Raw genomic sequence first — 19506 nt, 5'->3', positions numbered from 1 at the left:
TGTGTGTGTGTCTGTGTGTGTTTGCATGGGTTATCAGCTGTGCGTGCATGTCTGTGTGTGTGTGCGCGTGTGTATCTGGGAACATGTGCCAGTCACGTCTGTGGTTCGCTAGATATCCCAAGGCTCTTTCCACTCCTATCAGCACACTGTAAACTAATCTATAGTGATCCTTCAGTTCCTCCAGCAGCTCCATGTGATGGCTGGGATATCCAGACCCTGCCGTCTCTGTCTGCCCTTAAACAGTAATAGCATGAATACAACAGAAAACAGCACACTGTAGAATGTTAATGAATGTTCATACGGTCTGTCATTGAATCTGACACCAGACACCATAAACGATTTGACGTAGTTTATTCTGAAGGTTTTGGGAATTAACAGATAAGAGCAAAACCGGTATTCAGTTCAACCATCTGTAAAAATGGTTAACAACAGTTATAAATACAACTGTCACGACACTGAAGTTCATGAATTACTTTTTGTCCCAGTGTGGGCCCAGTTAAAACACTGGTGGTGAGATCCAGAGGTAGTGGTGGGTGGCTAAAGTTGACTAGGAGCAACACTGTTTCAGCACTGTGGAGAGAATGAACAGGGGACAAATACAAAACTAGAAGCAACTGGTGGGGAAAAAGCAGGTTAAGATGGATGTGAGGAAGAGGGTCTCTTTCCTCACCATCCATCCCCTTTGTTGACTGATTTGTAGCAAATGAGGCACAGTCGTACATGAAAACGTATTCATGAATAGGGTGCTAGTTTGTTACCAGGACTGGTTGAGAAGCTATTATTACTTTGTACATCCCACTCAACCCTCTCACATGGAATGGTGAAATGACACCAAAACGTAGGCCTAACGCGTTACTCTCTCCATGGTTCCTTCCCAAAGCAGTTGCTAGTTGTGCTTGAGACTCGACTGCCACCCTTTGGACCACACACTGAGGTTTAAAGTCTCTATCCGTCCCTCGGTCTCGACAAAGGAACAGTGGGAAAGTGTCAAGGACACTTCCATTTCACATCTGCACAGACAAATAAAATAGTTATTTTTCATGGACGAGCCATTTCCTTTACAAAATAAATCTTATTTCTCAAGAATACAATAATAAAATGAAGCACGTTGGAAAAAAAGTAACAGAACTCCATATATACACATACTATTTTGGCAGACAAAAACATGAACAAGTTCATTATTGTAAACAGCGCTCTCCTCCCTTTTCGTCTCGCCATTGTTCCTCTTCCTGTTTCCTATTACATTCACAGCTCTAGTTTCTGGTTGGTCAGAAACCCGTAAATTGTGCTTAAGAAATCCTTGAGCCGTTCAGAGCGGCTCTCCTAGGGTCAGGCCCTGGGGTCTGCCTGTAAATAAGTGCACTGTCTCTACAGTAGGTCACTGCTTTAAGACTGTCCCGTGGCTGCAAGTTCACGTGGCCCTCCTAGTTGACCCGCAACATCTTGCTGTTGGACGTTGAGGTGGGCAGGAAGGGTTAAGGGCTTTTTGTGTGGTACCGGGTTAAGCAAAGGGAGGTTTTAGTGGGACTGGGGTGGGAATGGAATGGTTGTATACAGCGCTGGAATAAGAATAGTTGTGTGGCAACGGCACTAGAACAGTTACACTGTAGTCAGGTTTGTGTGGGACTGCGGTAAGGAGATTTATGTATGCCACTAGGGTAGGGAAAGGTGCTTGGGGGTATGAGTTCCACTAGGGTAGGGAAAGGTGCTTGGGGGTATGAGTTCCACTAGGGTAGGGAAAGGTGCTTGGGGGTAAGAGTTCCACTAGGGTAGGGAAAGGTGCTTGGGGGTATGAGTTCCACTAGGGTAGGGAAAGGTGCTTGGGGGTATGAGTGCCACTAGGGTAGGGAAAGGTGCTTGAGGGTATGAGTTCCACTAGGGTAGGGAAAGGTGCTTGGGGGTATGAGTGCCACTAGGGTAGGGAAAAGTGCTTGGGGTATGAGTGCCACTAGGGTAGGGCAAGGGGCTTGAAGGTATGAAGGGTTTAGGGCGTAAGCCTTCAGTTGTCCTCCTCAGAGAGCTCGTCCTCCCCCGTGGCTTTCTCGGGGATGGCGTCCAGGCTGCGTGGTCGGGTCCTGGACTCGGAGCCTGCCGTGCTCCCTGATGGCCCGTCCTTACTGAGGTTACAGGTGAGGGCGGCGTAGTGGATCTGCTTCAGGTTCTCCTGGACTTCACTCTTTGCGTGCTTCAGCAGGTCCGCCTGGCCCTGGAGGGAAGGCAGGGACATGACAGGAATGGCAATATACAGACAATGGAGCATGTATCAACAACTTGAATCTCCAGTTTAAACAGAAAGACAAAGGGTGAAACCAATAATACTTTAAAAAGGTCACGAAGCGAAAGAGTAGTGTGGTACTAACTGTTTAATCGTAGTTGTATGCGGTCAGACATTGGAGTCCTACACCTCCCCAATACCCACGGAGCGTAACCGCTGCTTCTGTGTATAATGAATTATGCAGCGTAGCCAAACACTCACCAGGCACCAACTCAATTTCCCGGGGACCATGTATAAATGATGAGCCCAAACGCTCATGAGGTGAGCATGCAATTAATGCATGCAAATATCACAAATAAATATGCGGAAGGTCATTCCTCGATAATTAGCCCTTGCATTGACACAGGGATTAAATGAACGGCATGAAGACAAATACATCAGACTGAGTGTGTACAATCTAACTAACTCAGACATAGGCTCTTACTCCACCGCGCTGCAGCTGAAAAACAAATGTCAATATAAACCTTATGTCCCTTCTGTAAACAAACTGTTTTCCTCATTTAGTGAAGCTCAACTGCACTGTGGAATCAGAATCTCTGAAGTGTTTGCTCGGAAGTTGTTTCTTGAATTTAAATTCACTACCTATGCCTGCCCTCAATAAAACAAACATTAAGTCAAACCTCTTACATGTAACTAAATGCAATCGAAAATGTAATCTACGTAATCCCAAAAAGTAATTATTTATCATGAGATAAACAATAACTAGTAATGCTGCATACTCCAAGATTAAACTCTCACCTTTCTGTTAAAAATAGTTATACATTGCAAAGGTGTAGTCACTTTTGAGGACACAAGCTCAAGTACACAGATCATATTTTATGATTATTTCCTATTCAACAAAACTGTATGAATAAGGCTTGAAATTAAAAATAAAATAAAAACTATTAAGAGTTCACCTTCCTTATAACTGTAAAATACATATTTGTATATTTAGTGTTAGAGAAAATGTGCATGTTTTCTAAAGGTCTCTCTTGATTAAAACGTATGCCCCCATCACTGTGAACGTCTCACAGAGTTCTAGCTTGGCTTCCTGAACTTGTTAGGAACTCGCCTTTCATAAAATTTTAATATTGTCCATCTATGACAAAGTATTTTTTGTCAATCTATTAATTATTTTAGAAATATCACATTTCCATAAGTAATCAGACCCTTTACTCAGTACTTTGTTGAAGTACCTTTGGCAGCAATTACAGCCTCGAGTTTCCTTGGTATGACGCTACAAGCTTGGCACATCTGTATTTGGGGAGTTTCTCCCATTCTTCTCTGCAGATCCTCTTAAGCTCTGACATGTTGGATGGAAGCTTTGATGCACAGCTACTTTCAGTTCTCTCCATAGATGTTAGATCGGCTTCATGTCCGGGCTCTGGCTGGGCCACTCAAGGACTTGTCCCGAAGCCACTTTTGCAGTGTCTTGGCTGTGTGCTTAGGGTCGTTGTCCTGTTGGAAGGTGAACCTTTGCCCCAGTCTGAGCACTCTGGAGCAGGTTTTCATCAAGGATCACTGTACTTTGCTCCGTTCATCTTTGCATCGATCCTGACTAGTCTCCCAGTCCGTCGCTGACGGACACCCCCACAGCATTATGCTGCCACCACCATGCTTCACCGTAGGGATGGTGCCAAGTTTCCTTCAGACGTGACCCTTTGCATTCAAGCCAAAGAGTTCAATCTTGGTTTCATCAGACCAGAGAATCTTGTTTCTCATGGTCTGAGAGTTGTTAAGGGCCTTTTATTGAGGAGTGGCTTCTGTCTGGCCACTCTACCATGAAGGCCTGATTGGTGGAGTGCTGCAGAGATGGTTATCCTTCTGGAAGGTTCTCCCATCTCCCCAGACAAACTCTAGAGCTCTGTCAAAGTGACCATCGGGTTCTGACCAAGGGCCTTCTTCCCTGAATGCTCAGTTGGTCGGGCGGCCAGCTCTAAGAAGAGTCAAGGTGGTTCCAAACTAATTCCATTTAACAACGAGGGAAGCTACTGTGTTCTTGGGGACCTTCAATGCTGCAGAAATGTTTTGGTACCCTTCCCCAGATCTGTGCCTCGACACAATCCGGTCTTGGAGCTCTATGGACAATTCCTTCGACCTCATAGCTTGGTTTTTGCTCTGACATGCACTGTCAACTGTGGGACCTTATATAGACAGGTGTGCTTTTCTAAATCATGTCCAATCAATTGAATTTACCACAGGTGGAATCCAAATCAAGGAGTAGAAACATCTCAAGGATGATCAATGGAAACAGGATGCACCTGAGCTCAATTTTGGGTCTCATATCGAAGGGTCTGAATACTTATGAAAATAACGGTTTCCGTTTTTTATAAATTTGTAAACATTTCTAAAAACGTGTTTTTGCTTTGTCATTATGGGGTATTGTGTGTAGATTGCTGACGATTGTGAAAAAAGTCAAGGGGTCTGAATATTTCCGAGGGCACTTTAGGCTTCAGACAGGAGTTGACAGACAGTCGGAAGAGCGAATTAAATGGTAGGAGGGACATCCCTGCTGCAAGAGGTGTCAGATGTCATATCCTGCTTCAGACAGGCAGATTAGATACTCCTGTGTCTGAGAATCAGGGCTACCTCTTAATGCAAACCATTTTGATCTACGGTGTCCACAGATCGATTTATACGCAATGGTTTTAAACGGTTTACTGGTAGCTAAAATAGATTAAACAAAAGCTAAAAACTGTCACAAAAAAAAAAAGATTCCAAAAACAAATGACTCAAACTAGGTGGTCATTATCCATACCTTGAGGATGGTTATGTTCCAGGTGAAGCTCTCCACAGCCTTGGCCAGCTTCCTGCCCTTCAGGCCCTCCTTCACCGCCATGTCATGGAGGTTCTCATGGAACTCCATCGCTGGGGAGAGAGGGGTCAGGGGACACATGAGTTTTACACTGTATTCACACACATTTGTCCCAGAGGCTAGCATTGACTTACAATGTTCAATGCATTTATATGCTAGGTTTGCATGAAATGCCAATTGGGGTTAGGCAAGTGTCAGCACTATGGGGGAAAAACCTTAAGTTATAAAGCCTCCACACATTTGGTTTCATTCTTGACATGTGAGACAATGATAAAACACCAACACACATTAGATGATCATACGTTAAGTATTCAACCATCTGTCTCTGTGTCTGTCTCTCAGTGTGCACACAGTACTAGAACTACCTGGTTCAGTTTTTGTTTTCATTGTCTATAGAAATTACACAAGTCTGAAAACAGCTGCCCAGCAGACAACATGAGGACGGAAGCAAGGCTGGTGAGGTCAAGATGGAGTGAGAGACATCTTCTCTTGAGAGTGTGAGAGAAAGAGAGAGCAAGACTAGTATGGGCAGGGCAGACAGACATGACATCCCCTCACTGTGGATTAGCATCAAGCCACTGAGCAGAGGAGGGACTTGTCTCCCGAGGAGCTCCCTTCCTCCTCTCCTTCCCCTCTTTGCTCCTCTCTCTCTGACGGAGTGCTGCTCTCCGTTAGGATACACATACGAACATTGCTGGGTGTTTGATTTGAGTCAGGTTGCAGTGGAGTCCACAACATCAGGGAAACAGCTGAGGGTCTGGCCGTTAAGGTGCTCGGTATACTACTAATAGCTTCACCAGACTCAGCTGATGGCGCACACACACACACAAGCTGAAACGGTCAGACTGAGCATGCTCAGATCTATCGCGGCGCTCTAACAGCTCTGGGTCGGTTCCCAGCCCTGTTGGTGTTGTTTCCATGGCAACACCAAATACCGTACATGTGAGATATACGGTGGGGTGGGTTGGATGTTGATGATGATTCTGAGGAGGTCTGTGATATTGGCACTTCAGCAGTTAGCACATACCTGACCTAGATGAAGAGTCGAGACTGAGAAAACAGCCAAAGGAATGTTCACAAATTAGGCCCTGGCTGAGGCTAATATTGTATTATTTTACAGAGAATGGTTAGGGCATCGACTTTTTTTAAATGTTTAATTGGACCATACACTGTGCTAATAATCTGTTACTACCAGCCTTTATGATTTTGTTCACTGTGAAACATCGGAATGATTATCCCCCACCCTCAGGTGCTGTGCTGCTGCAACTACAGTCACTGCTGTTGTACTCATGAACCATGACTGTGCTGGACACACACACACACACACACACACACACAACCAACTCTCAGCAGGGGTTGCTTAGCAACGCAGTATAGAGTTGGGGGTGTGTGGCGGGGGACTAATTCTGTCATTCTGAGCAAGCCCTTTCAAACGCAATTCTCGGCAAGCTTATGCTCGCTGACAGAGACTGTATGGAGCCACCAAAGGTTCTCAGTCACCTTTGACAGTCCATAACCGAGCGGAAGGTAGGAAAGGGGTTTGCCGTGGCCAATGACAATACATCAGGGATTAGCTTCTTTAGATGGTGTCATCTTCTCCCTCGTATACCTTGAGCTCAATAACTGTCAGTACAATGAACTTGGACCACAGTGCCCAGTCACAGGATATATTCATGAAACCGTTTCCCCAACCTGTATGGTAGCCGAGGCTAAATGTTGGTGTCAAACGGTGGCATGCGTGTACAGATATGTTATAAAAGATGATCTGCCTGTTTACTAGCTTTATTAATAATGGATTGAATCGCAAAAGCAACACATTGATGGATTGTCCCCAAACCTCCTGAACAGATGATGCATTTGACCCTGTAGAATATCACCTACTGTATTTAATGGCCACAGGTCATTACTGTAATGGGGCTTTTCCATTCACCTTATGTTCCACATTTTCTCTTTAGCTTGTTTTCTAGGCAGCTTGTAAAAGTTAACCTAGGTGGGATCTGTTATAAGCATTACTCTGTCCAGACTAGGTGTATTTTGGGGTTCAGCTATTGAGTTGTCCCAGATGTTGTTTGGTACCTGTGTGAGTGTCAAATATTGCATTTGATCTGTGCGCTTCAGACAGTAAGTAGTGAGCTTTGTTCATTGTTACCCAGGGGGTCTTTTGAGGCGGGTTGTTCTCTCTGAGTGGTTATGATGGATTACACAGAACTCCAGTAGCTGTTGCTGGAATGTTCTGCTCACTGTCTGGAGGGAATACAGTTTGTATTGACCCATTTTCCACTCGCACTCACAGCTGACAATATGTATCGATGAAATTATAACGTGATTTTCTTGTTGCTTAGTTTACCATCTGCTGTGTCCTATTTTGCAAAATGTTGGTGGTTGAATCCAGCCACCAACTACCTGTTTAGTAGTCATGTGTGCCCATAGTAACTAATAAAATAATACAAATTCATGAAGCATTTCCTACCTTCACTAGCCTATCATTTTGGCTTAACTGAGTGGCCTAGTTAGGTACAATTTGAAAGAATTTCTGTATTTGAGTACTCACATGTTAGAGTGAAACGGTGCTGAAGGCCAAAAAAAGTTGCCGCTATGCTGGTTGTTCTGATACACAACTGAAAACCAAACTTAAAACATGTTCAATGCACTTGATATACTCCTCAAAGAACACACACCTTACCCGAGTTTGAAATGATGTCAGTGCTTATAAATGTAACATAATAAATTGCTGCATTTGTGAATTGAGTAATTAGTAAACAAATGCAAACTTTAAATCGAGTACTGTGTACGTGTGCCCATCCCTAGTTACTTTCAGGTTCATTTTCATAGACATTTCAAAGATTAGAGGAAAATAACCATACATTGACAAAGTGTGATGGGTTCATATCAACTTTGAAGAGGAATGCTTTCAGACTATGGACACAATATACTGTAATACTATAGATCTAACGAGCACCAAAAGTGAGCACAATTCCGTATCTCCCTTCTGCCTAGAGTAAGAGATGTTTTTGTTGTCTCTTTCAGCACCGTTCCTTCAGGCAGTTCACACCTTAACTCTCAGACTACCAATGGCTAATGTCTCGGGCAGCAGCTTGAAGGCAGGTCCTATTGGTGTTGTGATGAATACTAAGAAGAGGAGATGACGGCGAGAAGCCATTGATTTGCGACACACACCTCAGTTAAAGAAGACACTTCTCTACCCCCTTGATGAGCCAAGACAACAGACTATGAATATTTTATATGTCATCCATCTGGAAACCAATAAATCCCAGCCCCCGGAACGATGGCCTGTTTTTCCTCACTCGGCGCTCCAAGCAAGCTACTCCATGAGAAATGAAACATAAACAATGCTTAGATGGGAAACGTGGCTGAAATGCGCTGCATTAGATGAAAGACACAGATGTCTAAATGATCCTGTCATTGAATATGATTTCATTTGTACTGTAGTAAATCTACAGGTCAATTTTATGCTGCTTTTAAAGCACACAATTTAGTTTGGCAGAGTTTGCACCGTTAGAGCTCTTTCCGGAAAAATCCACCTTGTCGAGTTCCCCTCATAATGGGGGGGAAGGAAGAGAGGGTGAACATTCTGAAAGCTTCTCAAGCCAAGACTCTCCCACCTTGGAGCGAGTAGTGGAGGGTGGGATCTCTGCCAGCGTGTTCCATTGATGAGCTGCCAATCACCCTATCAAGGCTCCAAGATCCTTCCGATCCCCCACGCCCCAGAGCAGAATGGATTAACACGGCCCCTGTTCAAGTCAAGTCATTATGCAGGGCCAGAAGGCTATTCTCACAGAGACTCACCAGAGGAGCGGGATAAACAGTGCTAAGCGCACAGATATAATAAAATTGCAAGAGCACACAAGCTGCAATATTCATATCAAAGTGCAAACGCAGAATTCTAACAATGAGATCAATTATTTTCCAATCAATTGCTCAGACAAAAAAACAACACTATTTTTTTTATCCATTCTGGTAAATTATTCCCTTTCAATTGTTATTAGATGGGCTTGATCTCATTCTGCACGTCTTGTAGCGGTGCGGTTCCTGGTGGAAACCAGGCATAAAGAGACCGCAGCCGCCTGCCAGTCTTTGATGTTGTTCTGTTCAGAACCTGGATGTTTACCACCTCAGCTGCAACCCTCCTAATTAGAGGAGCAGCGAGGCCCGACGCCGTGAGAATCATCAAAAACCAGGCAGAACCAAAGCAGTGTTTCAAAGCAGCCGGGTCACAGAAATGAGCATGAATCAAATGTTAATAACTTATGTAACAGGGCCGGCATAATCAGTCCATCTTTTTTGTTAGCTGCTCCTCTCTATGGCATACTTCAGATGGGGGGGGTGATTGTATATGAAAGGAAGTAGGGAAGATCTGAGGGACAGTGGATCTTTGCAGAGAAATGGGCTTTTCATGCTAAACATCGCTCTTTAGTCATCTCTTTCCCTCTCTTACCTGCTTTCTGGGTTAGCAGTATTCGGTCGTAGGCTCCCTCGGAGTTCTCCAGCAGAGTCTTGCTGGTCTGGATCATCTGTCAGGAGAGGAGAAAGCAGACAGTCCAGTTGAACCTCTTACTCCCTTTACAGTAGCCTGGCATCCTGCGGTAGTGAGCTATCTTTGGGGAGTATGTATCCAGTGCAAGGGAGAAAGAAGCCTTGGCCCTTATTACAGAGATAGAAGGGCCAAGCAGCGGGAGTTGTGCTGAGGCACGGTAAAAACAGAGGGAGGAGAGTGTATCCGAGTATGTTATTGAAATTTGCAAGACAACTAGGGTATTACAGTAATTGCATGTTATAATATGACGCTCCAGTCCTGTTTCAGAGTTGGTCTGAAAACATGTGATTTCAAGAGTAGGTTATTATTGTTTATTACAGCAATCTGTTGTAGAGAGGATAGGCCTTGTTCAGAGGCGTAACACAGCCTTATCTGTGGCATTACAGCTGGGTAGCGGACCGCTAAATTTAGCTCCATGCCTTAATTGAGTGCACACACTTCTGACCTCCATGACTGTGTTAAAATTGTCATGGTGGCTCTGATCACAGAGGCCTATTTGCACTTCTAATGCCTGACCAAAAAATAAAACACCCCAAAATACATCCCTGGTACATCGGGGGTATTTCAGGAGGTTAATGATGCGTGTGTTTACTGTCATGGATCCTGGTAAATACCCACTGCGTGACCCAGAAGCCGTACACACGGATATGACCATCTGGATCTTTCTCCCTTATTACAGTCTCTCGGAGTGCAATTAATACGATCATCTGAAGGAAATTATGTATCATCTAAAATTAGAATAGGTTTCTTAATGCGATTCTGGGGCGAGATGACACAGTTACAGCAGCCTTCCGTTTCAATTAGTGGTACGTGTGTTGGGCTTTATATTCGCTGCTCTGGCGTAATTGACTTGTACATTCCCTCAGTGACTTAAGAGCACTGCAAGGTCACATAATAAAAGGCAGACAGTCTTGTTCCATTGCCAAGGCAGACCGGGCGGGAGCTTGGGGTGGAGAGCGTGGGCAGCTGTTTCAGCAGAGCTCCAGTTGCCAAGTCAATCTTTGACGGTCGGCCGGTGACCCAACAACATGCCCCCGAGATCGATCCCCGTTGCTGTGCCAGATTTCCAGCCAGTGAGAAAGAAGAGAGTACCTATTTAGGAGCATTGAGAGCGATGTGACAGGTGCTGAGGGGATCGGCAGCACTGTGTCTGTGACAGCTTGTCCATGGTGGACTGCTGGGCTGGGCGTTCTACTTCAGGCAGTGAAAATGGAGATGGTTTCAAACAGTGACTCCAGCCCTCTACACCCAAATGGGGATATTAGGGAGAATTGTTTTTTTGAACATGCTCTTTGGTGATACATCAATTTGAAAATTCGGAGTGATTTACAAAATTATTTGAAAGCCCTGACAATTAACAATATGGCCTATATATTTATTGAGGTGGGCATCAAACCTAGTTTTATGAGGGCAACCCAGAGCATTCCTACAGTCTGTGATGAGTGTAACACGTCGTGACGAAGCTGAGGGAGGCGTGCGGGGTGTGTGAGGGAGGGGGGGGGGGGGGGCTGTTTGTGACAGTCCACAGCTGCAGTAACAGGGCTGGAGGCTGTCAGGCACACTGATTACTTTACTAATGGGTGAAGAAATTATAGCCTTGGGTGACAGACACAGCAACATGGGGAGGTATTTATAGTGGATTGAGAGGTAAGTGGCTGAACTCAACGCTGGCTTTGCTCACTAAAGACTAGCTATGGTGATGTGTATTTAGTGGTGCTACTGGGAGTATTTTACAAGGCTTCAAAATGGCAATAGTCATCATTAACAAACTAGTACTTTGTGACACATTGGTACTTCCCTACATTTTTTCTAGAAAAATCGACACAATACATTTACAACATGAAGAACAGTACATTCAATTAAGATAATTTCTGCAGAGGAGCACTGTGATGATACTGGAAGAGTCCACATGTTCTTTTCCTCTGCAAACAAAACAAGTAATGATTAGAAAAACCAGACGACCCCATTGTAAAATAGTGTATATCTATTTACCTAGTCGGCTTGATGTTGTGTGTCCTATGAGAGAAATGTTCCTCTCAAAGCGCATTCAAGTTATGACTGCCATAGGGAGGGAAACCTGCAATCTGACAAGCAGTCAATGCACAACAATTCTTAATTCAATCGCGGGGGAAAATGGCATTTGTTAAAAAGAGGTGGATCCCGGCTTTCCATTCATACTTATTTATTTCTCAACTCCTAAATATTCTGAAATGCACCATTTTAAAGGCAGAGTTTTTAGCAGCGTCATGGTTGAGCATGATACCGCTCAGCAATTCACCTCGAGTGCACAGGACCAAAACGTAACACGGGTCAATTGTAGGGTAACTTGGAGTGACTCAATTGTGATGAGACAGATTACATACAGTTGAAGTCAGAAGTTTACATACACTTATGTTGGAGTCATTAAAACTCATTTTTAAACCACTCCACAAATTTCTTGTTAACAAACTATAGTTTTGGCAAGTCGGTTAGGACATCTATTTTGTGCATGACAAGTCATTTTTCCAACAATTGTGTACAGACAGATTATTTCACTTATAATTCACTGAATCACAATTCCAGTGGGTCAGAAGTTTACATACACTAAGTTGACTGTGCCTTTAAACAGCTTGGAAAATTCCAGAAAATTATGTCATGGCTTTAGAAGCTTCTGGTAGGCTAATTGATATCATTTGAGTCAATTGGAGGTGTACCTGCGGATGTATTTCAAGGCCTACCTTAAAACTCAGTGCCTCTTTGCTTGATCATGGGAAAATCTAAATAAATCAGCCAAGACCTCAGAAAAAAAATTGTAGACCTCCACAAGTCTGGTTCATCCTTGGGAGCAATTTCCAAATGCCTGAAGGTACCACGTTCATCTGTACAAACAATATAACGCAAGTATAAGCACCATGGGACCACGTAGCTGTCATACCGCTCAGGAAGGAGATGTGTTCTGTGGTGCGAAAAGCGCAAATCAATCCCAGAAGAACAGCAAAGGACCTTGTGAAGATGCTGGAGGAAACAGGTACAAAAGTATCTATATCCACAGTAAAAAACGAGTCCTATGCCGACATAACCTGAAAGGCCGCTCAGTAAGGAAGAAGCCACTGCTCCAAAACCGCCATAAAAAAAGCCAGACTACGGTTTGCAACTGCACATGGGGACAAAGATCGTACTTTTTGGAGAAATGTCCTCTGGTCTGATGAAACAAAAATGGAACTGTTTGGCCATAATGGCCATCATTATGTTTGGAGGAAAAAGGGGGAGGCTTACAAGCCAAAGAACACCCTCCCAACCATGAAGCACGGGGGTGGCAGCATCATGTTGTGGTGGCTCTTTGTTGCAGGAGGGACTGGTGCACTTCACAAAATAGATGGCATCATGAGGCTGGACAATTATGGGGATTTATTGAAGCAACATCTCAAGACATCAGTCAGGAAGTTAAAGCTTGGTCGCAAATGGGTCTTCCAAATGGACAATGACCACAAGCATACTTCCAAAGTTGTGGCAAAATGGCTTAAGGACAACAAAGCCAATGTATTGGAGTGGCCATCACAAAGCCCTGACCTCAATCCTATAGAACATTTGTGCTGAACTGAAAAAGCGTGTGCGAGCAAGGAGGCCTACAAACCTGACTCAGTTACACCAGCTCTGTCAGGAGAAATGGGCCAAAATTCACCCAACTTATTGTGGGAAGCTTGTGGAAGGCTACCCGAAACATTTGACCCAAGTTAAACAATTTATAGGCAATGCTACCAAATACTAATTGAGTGTATGTAAACTTCTGACCCACTGGGAATGTGATGAAAGAAATAAAAGCTGAAATAAATCAATAATTCTCTACTATTATTCTGACATTTAACATTCTTAAAATAAAGTGGTGATCCTAACTGACATAAGACAGGGAATTTTTACTAGGATTAAATGTCAAAAATGGTGAAAAACTGAGTTTAAATGTATTTGGCTAAGGTGTATGTAAACTTCCGACTTCAACTGTATTTGGTTGAGCAAGAATAGTGGCAACCAGGGAAAATGTTGGGGGAATAAAAAGTGGTTTCTGTGAGAAGCACAGCATGTCAGCATAATTCTATTTATTCATTTTCTCAGTCCTTCTACATAAAATGTACACGACTTGATCTTCTTTCACTTCATATTTTCATCAAAATTGCTGAGGACACGCAAGAGTCGATGTCTAACACTTAACTCATGATCCAAACTTCGCTGACGGCTGCCCATGACTCTCAGTGAGTGAGACACTTTTGAGTAAAATTACACGACTCATCTGTTCGCAGGTTAGTTAGCACATTACCGTCATGCTCTGTGTGGGGGTTCTAAAGTCAAGAGAATGAGACATTATGAATACATTAGGTAAATGACATGCAATGCTAATGGTGTACTAATGCAGTCTGTACCCTTTGACCTGTGTTTCTGCAGTGGATAATAAGCTTCACCAATACTTCTCCAGGATTTCCGCTTTGTGCACAGCACACTGCAAACATGTCTGACACAGAAAACAGCTGGTGTCAAATAGAAATATCAAGGAATGAATATTTTAAAGCGTATTCAATACATATACAGCGAAAATAGGCTACAGATTTGAGGATGAAATATCAGATGCTCCTAAAGTGTTTTTCCATGGCCACGTTGGATAATCTAGCAGAGCTTTCATGTTGTTTTTATCTTGCCCACTGTATTGTAGCAAATAGAGTAGATAAGTAATGAAATATTCAAAATGGGGGACGAAGGGAATTCTATAACACTCGTATTATTAAGGTACAGTGGGGCAAAAAAGTATTTAGTCAGCCACCAATTGTGCAAGTTCTCCCACTTAAAAAGATGAGAGGCCTGTAATTTTCATCATAGGTACACTTCAACTATGACCGACAAAATGAGAAAACAAATCCAGAAAATCACATTGTAGGATTTTTTATTAATTTATTTGCAAATGATGGTGGAAAATAAGTATTTGGTCAATAACAAAAGTTTATCTCAATACTTTGTCATTGCCAACAAAGGGTATATAACAGAGGTCAAACGTTTTCTGTAAGTCTTCACAAGGTTTTCACACACTGTTGCTGGTATTTTGGCCCATTCCTTCATGCAGATCTCCTCTAGAGCAGTGATGTTTTGGGGCTGTTTCTGGGCAACACGGACTTTCAACTCCCTCCAAAGATTTTCTATGGGGTTGAGATCTGGAGACTGGCTAGGCCACTCCAGGACCTTGAAATGCTTCTTACGAAGCCACCCCTTCGTTGCCAGGGCGGTGTGTTTGGGATCAATGTCATGCTGAAAGACCCAGCCACGTTTCATCTTCAATGCCCTTGCTGATGGAAGGAGGTTTTCACTCAAAATCTCAAGATACATGGCCCCATTCATTCTTTCCTTTACACGGATCAGTCGTCCAGGTCCCTTTGCAGAAAAACAGCCCCAAAGCATGATGTTTCCACCCCCATGCTTCACAGTATGGTGTTCTTTGGATGCAACTCAGCATTCTTTGTCCTCCAAACACGACGAGTTGAGTTTTTACCAAAAAGTTATATTTTGGTTTCATCTGACCATATGACATTCTCCCAATCTTCTTCTGGATTATCCAAATGCTCTCTAGCAAACTTCAGACGGGCCTGGACATGTACTGGCTTAAGCAGGGGGACATGTCTGGCACTGCAGGATTTGAGTCCCTGGCGGCGTAGTGTGTTACTGTTGGTAGGCTTTGTTACTTTGGTCCCAGTTCTCTGCAGGTCATTCACTAGGTCCCCCCGTGTGGTTCTGGGATTTTTGCTCACCGTTCTTGTGATCATTTTGACCCCACAGGGTGAGATCTTGCGTGGAGCCCCAGATCGAGGGAGATTATCAGTGGTCTTTTATGTCTTCCATTTCCTAATAATTGCTCCCACAGTTGATTTCTTCAAACCAAGCTGCTTACCTATTGCAGATTCAGTCTTCCCAGCCTGGTGCAGGTCTACAATTTTGTTTCTGGTGTCCTTTGACAGCTCTTTGGTCTTGGCCATAGTGGAGTTTGGAGTGTGACTGTTTGAGGTTGTAGACAGGTGTCTTTTATACTGATAACAAGTTCAAACAGGTGCTATTAATACAGGTAACGAGTGGAGGACAGAGGAGCTTCTTAAAGAAGAAGTTACAGGTCTGTGAGAGCCAGAAATCTTGCTTGTTTGTAGGTGACCAAATACTTATTTTCCACCATAATTTGCAAATAAATTAATAAAAAAAATCTTACAATGTGATTTTCTGGATTTTTTTTGTCTCATTTTGTCTGTCATAGTTGAAGTGTACCTATGATGAAAATTACAGGCCTCATCTTTTTAAGTGGGAGAACTTGCACAATTGGTGGCTGACTAAATACTTTTTTTGCCCCACTGTACATTGATTACGGTGAGGTGTAAGGCGTAATAGGTCTGTATTGAAATAGCCTCAATGACACATTATAAACTGCGTGTTTCCAGCCCTGAATGCTGATTGGCTGACAGCCGTGGTATATAAGACCGTTTACCATGGGTATGACAAAACACTTATTTTTGCTGTTCTAATTACGTTGGCAACCAGTTTATAATAACAATAAGGCACCTCGGGGGTTTGTGGTATATGGCCAGTATACCACGGCTAAGGGCTGTGTCCAGGCACTCTGCGATGTGTCGTGCATAAGAACAGTCCATAACCGTGATACAGTGCCTTGCGAAAGTATTCGGCCCCCTTGAACTTTGCGACCTTTTGCCACATTTCAGGCTTCAAACATAAAGATATAAAACTGTATTTTTTTGTGAAGAATCAACAACAAGTGGGACACAATCATGAAGTGGAACGACATTTATTGGATATTTCAAACTTTAACAAATCAAAAACTGAAAAATCTCCAGAAGTTCAGTGAGGATCTCTGAATGATCCAATGTTGACCTAAATGACTAATGATGATAAATACAATCCACCTGTGTGTAATCAAGTCTCCGTATAAATGCACCTGCACTGTGATAGTCTCAGAGGTCCGTTAAAAGCGCAGAGAGCATCATGAAGAACAAGGAACACACCAGGCAGGTCCGAGATACTGTTGTGAAGAAGTTTAAAGCCGGATTTGGATACAAAAAGATTTCCCAAGCTTTAAACATCCCAAGGAGCACTGTGCAAGCAATAATATTGAAATGGAAGGAGTATCAGACCACTGCAAATCTACCAAGACCTGGCCGTCCCTCTAAACTTTCAGCTCATACAAGGAGAAGACTGATCAGAGATGCAGCCAAGAGGCCCATGATCACTCTGGATGAACTGCAGAGATCTACAGCTGAGGTGGGAGACTCTGTTTATAGGACAACAATCAGTCGTATATTGCACAAATCTGGCCTTTATGGAAGAGTGGCAAGAAGAAAGCCATTTCTTAAAGATATCCATAAAAAGTGTCGTTTAAAGTTTGCCACAAGCCACCTGGGAGACACACCAAACATGTGGAAGAAGGTGCTCTGGTCAGATGAAACCAAAATTGAACTTTTTGGCAACAATGCAAAACGTTATGTTTGGCGTAAAAGCAACACAGCTCATCTCCCTGAACACACCATCCCCACTGCCACATGGTGGTGGCAGCATCATGGTTTGGGCCTGCTTTTCTTCAGCAGGGACAGGGAAGATGGTTAAAATTGATGGGAAGATGGATGGAGCCAAATACAGGACCATTCTGGAAGAACCTGATGGAGTCTGCAAAAGACCTGAGACTGGGACGGAGATTTGTCTTCCAACAAGACAATGATCCAAAACATAAAGCAAAATCTACAATGGAATGGTTCAAAAATAAACATATCCAGGTGTTAGAATGGCCAAGTCAAAGTCCAGACCTGAATCCAATCGAGAATCTGTGGAAAGAACTCAAAACTGCTGTTCACAAATGCTCTCCATCCAACCTCACTGAGCTCGAGCTGTTTTGCAAGGAGGAATGGGAAAAAAATTCAGTCTCTCGATGTGCAAAACTGATAGAGACATACCCCAAGCGACTTACAGCTGTAATCGCAGCAAAAGGTGGCGCTACAAAGTATTAACTTAAGGGGGCTGAATAATTTTGCACGCCCAATTTTTCAGTTTTTGATTTGTTAAAAAAGTTTGAAATATCCAATAAATGTCGTTCCACTTCATGATTGTGTCCCACTTGTTGTTGATTCTTCACAAAAAAATACAGTTTTATATCTTTATGTTTGAAGCCTGAAATGTGGCAAAAGGTCGCAAAGTTCAAGGGGGCCGAATACTTTCGCAAGGCACTGTATATTGGCCAATATACCACAGAACCTCATGCCTTATTGCTTAATTATATAACTTCAGTCCATTGTCAACATTGATTAAATTAATTGATTAAAACAACCCACCCCTGCCCTACTACCTAACCATCTTACCCCCATGTTACCATTCAAATCCCACTACACCCTCCTCTTGACTTGATTAGAGTCAAGCTCATTTTCTAGGTGTTTTGAGGTTGTTTTTACAACCAGCACATTAGTAGTGCTCTAAAATCTCAGATTTAAAGTCCTGGTCCTAAAAAAGAATGTCCTCTATCAACTAACTTTATAAAACAAAGGAAATGTAAAAAAAAAAAATAAATAAATTAAATATTTTAAAAAACACGATACTGTTCAAACAAAAGTCCTCCTGTACTCACCATGTCATAGGCAGTGACCACCTTCTTCAGGACATCTGGTAGCAGGCCCTGGGGCTCCATGGTGGGGTACTGGTCCTTGAGGTTGAACACCAGGAGAGGGTTGTTGTCAGCCCCCGTCAGCCGGGAGGACAGGGCCAGGATGCACTGCTTCAGGTTGGCCACTGCCGAGAGGCCACACAGTTCCTTGAAGGGCACTATGGCATTCTGCAAAGGAACATGAAAGCTTGGGTTGGTGTCCGTTTGATGATGAACTAAAGACTGTTGTTGTATTGAAGACAAAGAACACTGGACAAAGTGGAAAATAAAAAAACAACTCAAGCTTTCATAAATGGACAAGATGCAGAATATTGTACTGCAGACTAGGGATGTGACAAATTAAACCATTTTGTTAAAACGATAAGAAACATTCATCAAATTCCATGTGAATTCACGATGCAGATGTGCTGCTGCCTGCAACGGTTTGGGTCTCACGGTGCGTCCCTTTCAGATGGTTAAGCATTAATGTACCTCAATTCCACCTCGCAATGTTTGCATTTCCTTCTCAAAGTATTGCCTACAGGACTTTGCCGCTGTCGCTTGCCTTTCTCAGCCATTTTCTCAACTGTTAACAACAATGACGTAGTGGTGGAGAGTCGACTTCAAAAGAACGTGTCAACTCCCATTTCTGAGTGTCAAGATTAAATTCCGCTAGGAATCGACTCCTAAGATGTTGTATTTTGGAAATGGAGGAGTTGCCGTACTATTTTGGGAGTTGCCGTACTTCCGAAAACACTTATTTCATAGCGAGCTAACGAGGGACGGAGAGAGAGGGAGGGGCACAGTATAGGCAGGTCGACCAACAGGCAGACAGAGTCAGAACTGTGCACTTGGCCTAGGCTATTTATCGGCAATCAAAAGCTCTATCTCGCAATGCAATATCTCGCAATTTCTTGGCCTGCAATGTCTCGCAACTTCAGTAAAGCAGGGCCTATCATCAACGAAAAGGCTAGGATATTGAGATGAGAGAGATGCAACAACGTCACTCTCACACAGTATCTGCACATATGCATGGGTTCACTTCACACTGTTCACAGCATGGTAGCCAGGGCAGCAAAACAGTAGTGAAGTGCATCATGCTTCAAAGCTCTTAGTTGTTGAGGAAATTGACCAACTATGCTGTAATACTTTCTGGATCTACATAAAAAATATAAAAAACTTTTCCGGTTAGGGATTTTTATTAATGTTAATGATCCCAATTTCTTTAACGTTAAAACATT

The 19506-nt window shown here is 43.2% G+C and overlaps 1 protein-coding gene across 4 annotated transcripts in view; it reads right to left on the bottom strand.

Moving 5' to 3' along the window:
- Window positions 1-334: 334 nt before the first annotated feature.
- The window catches only part of LOC110515430 (inactive phospholipase C-like protein 2), a 60421-nt gene continuing 41249 nt past the window's right edge, over window positions 335-19506 (bottom strand). For all 4 annotated transcript variants that reach the window (XM_036973175.1, XM_036973178.1, XM_021594340.2 and 1 more), the window contains 4 exons: window positions 18251-18454; window positions 9526-9601; window positions 5013-5122; window positions 335-2206 (listed from right to left, as the gene is read on the bottom strand). In XM_036973175.1, coding sequence (XP_036829070.1) covers window positions 2000-2206; window positions 5013-5122; window positions 9526-9601; window positions 18251-18454 — 597 coding nt within the window. In that variant the 3' untranslated portion in view covers window positions 335-1999. The remainder of the gene's footprint in view (window positions 2207-5012; window positions 5123-9525; window positions 9602-18250; window positions 18455-19506) is intronic.

Source organism: Oncorhynchus mykiss, chromosome 3 (genome assembly GCF_013265735.2).
Source record: "Oncorhynchus mykiss isolate Arlee chromosome 3, USDA_OmykA_1.1, whole genome shotgun sequence".
Classification (NCBI taxonomy): Eukaryota; Metazoa; Chordata; class Actinopteri; order Salmoniformes; family Salmonidae; genus Oncorhynchus; species Oncorhynchus mykiss.
Note: the sequence above shows the minus strand (reverse complement) of the source record. Positions and strands in the feature narration are given on the sequence as shown.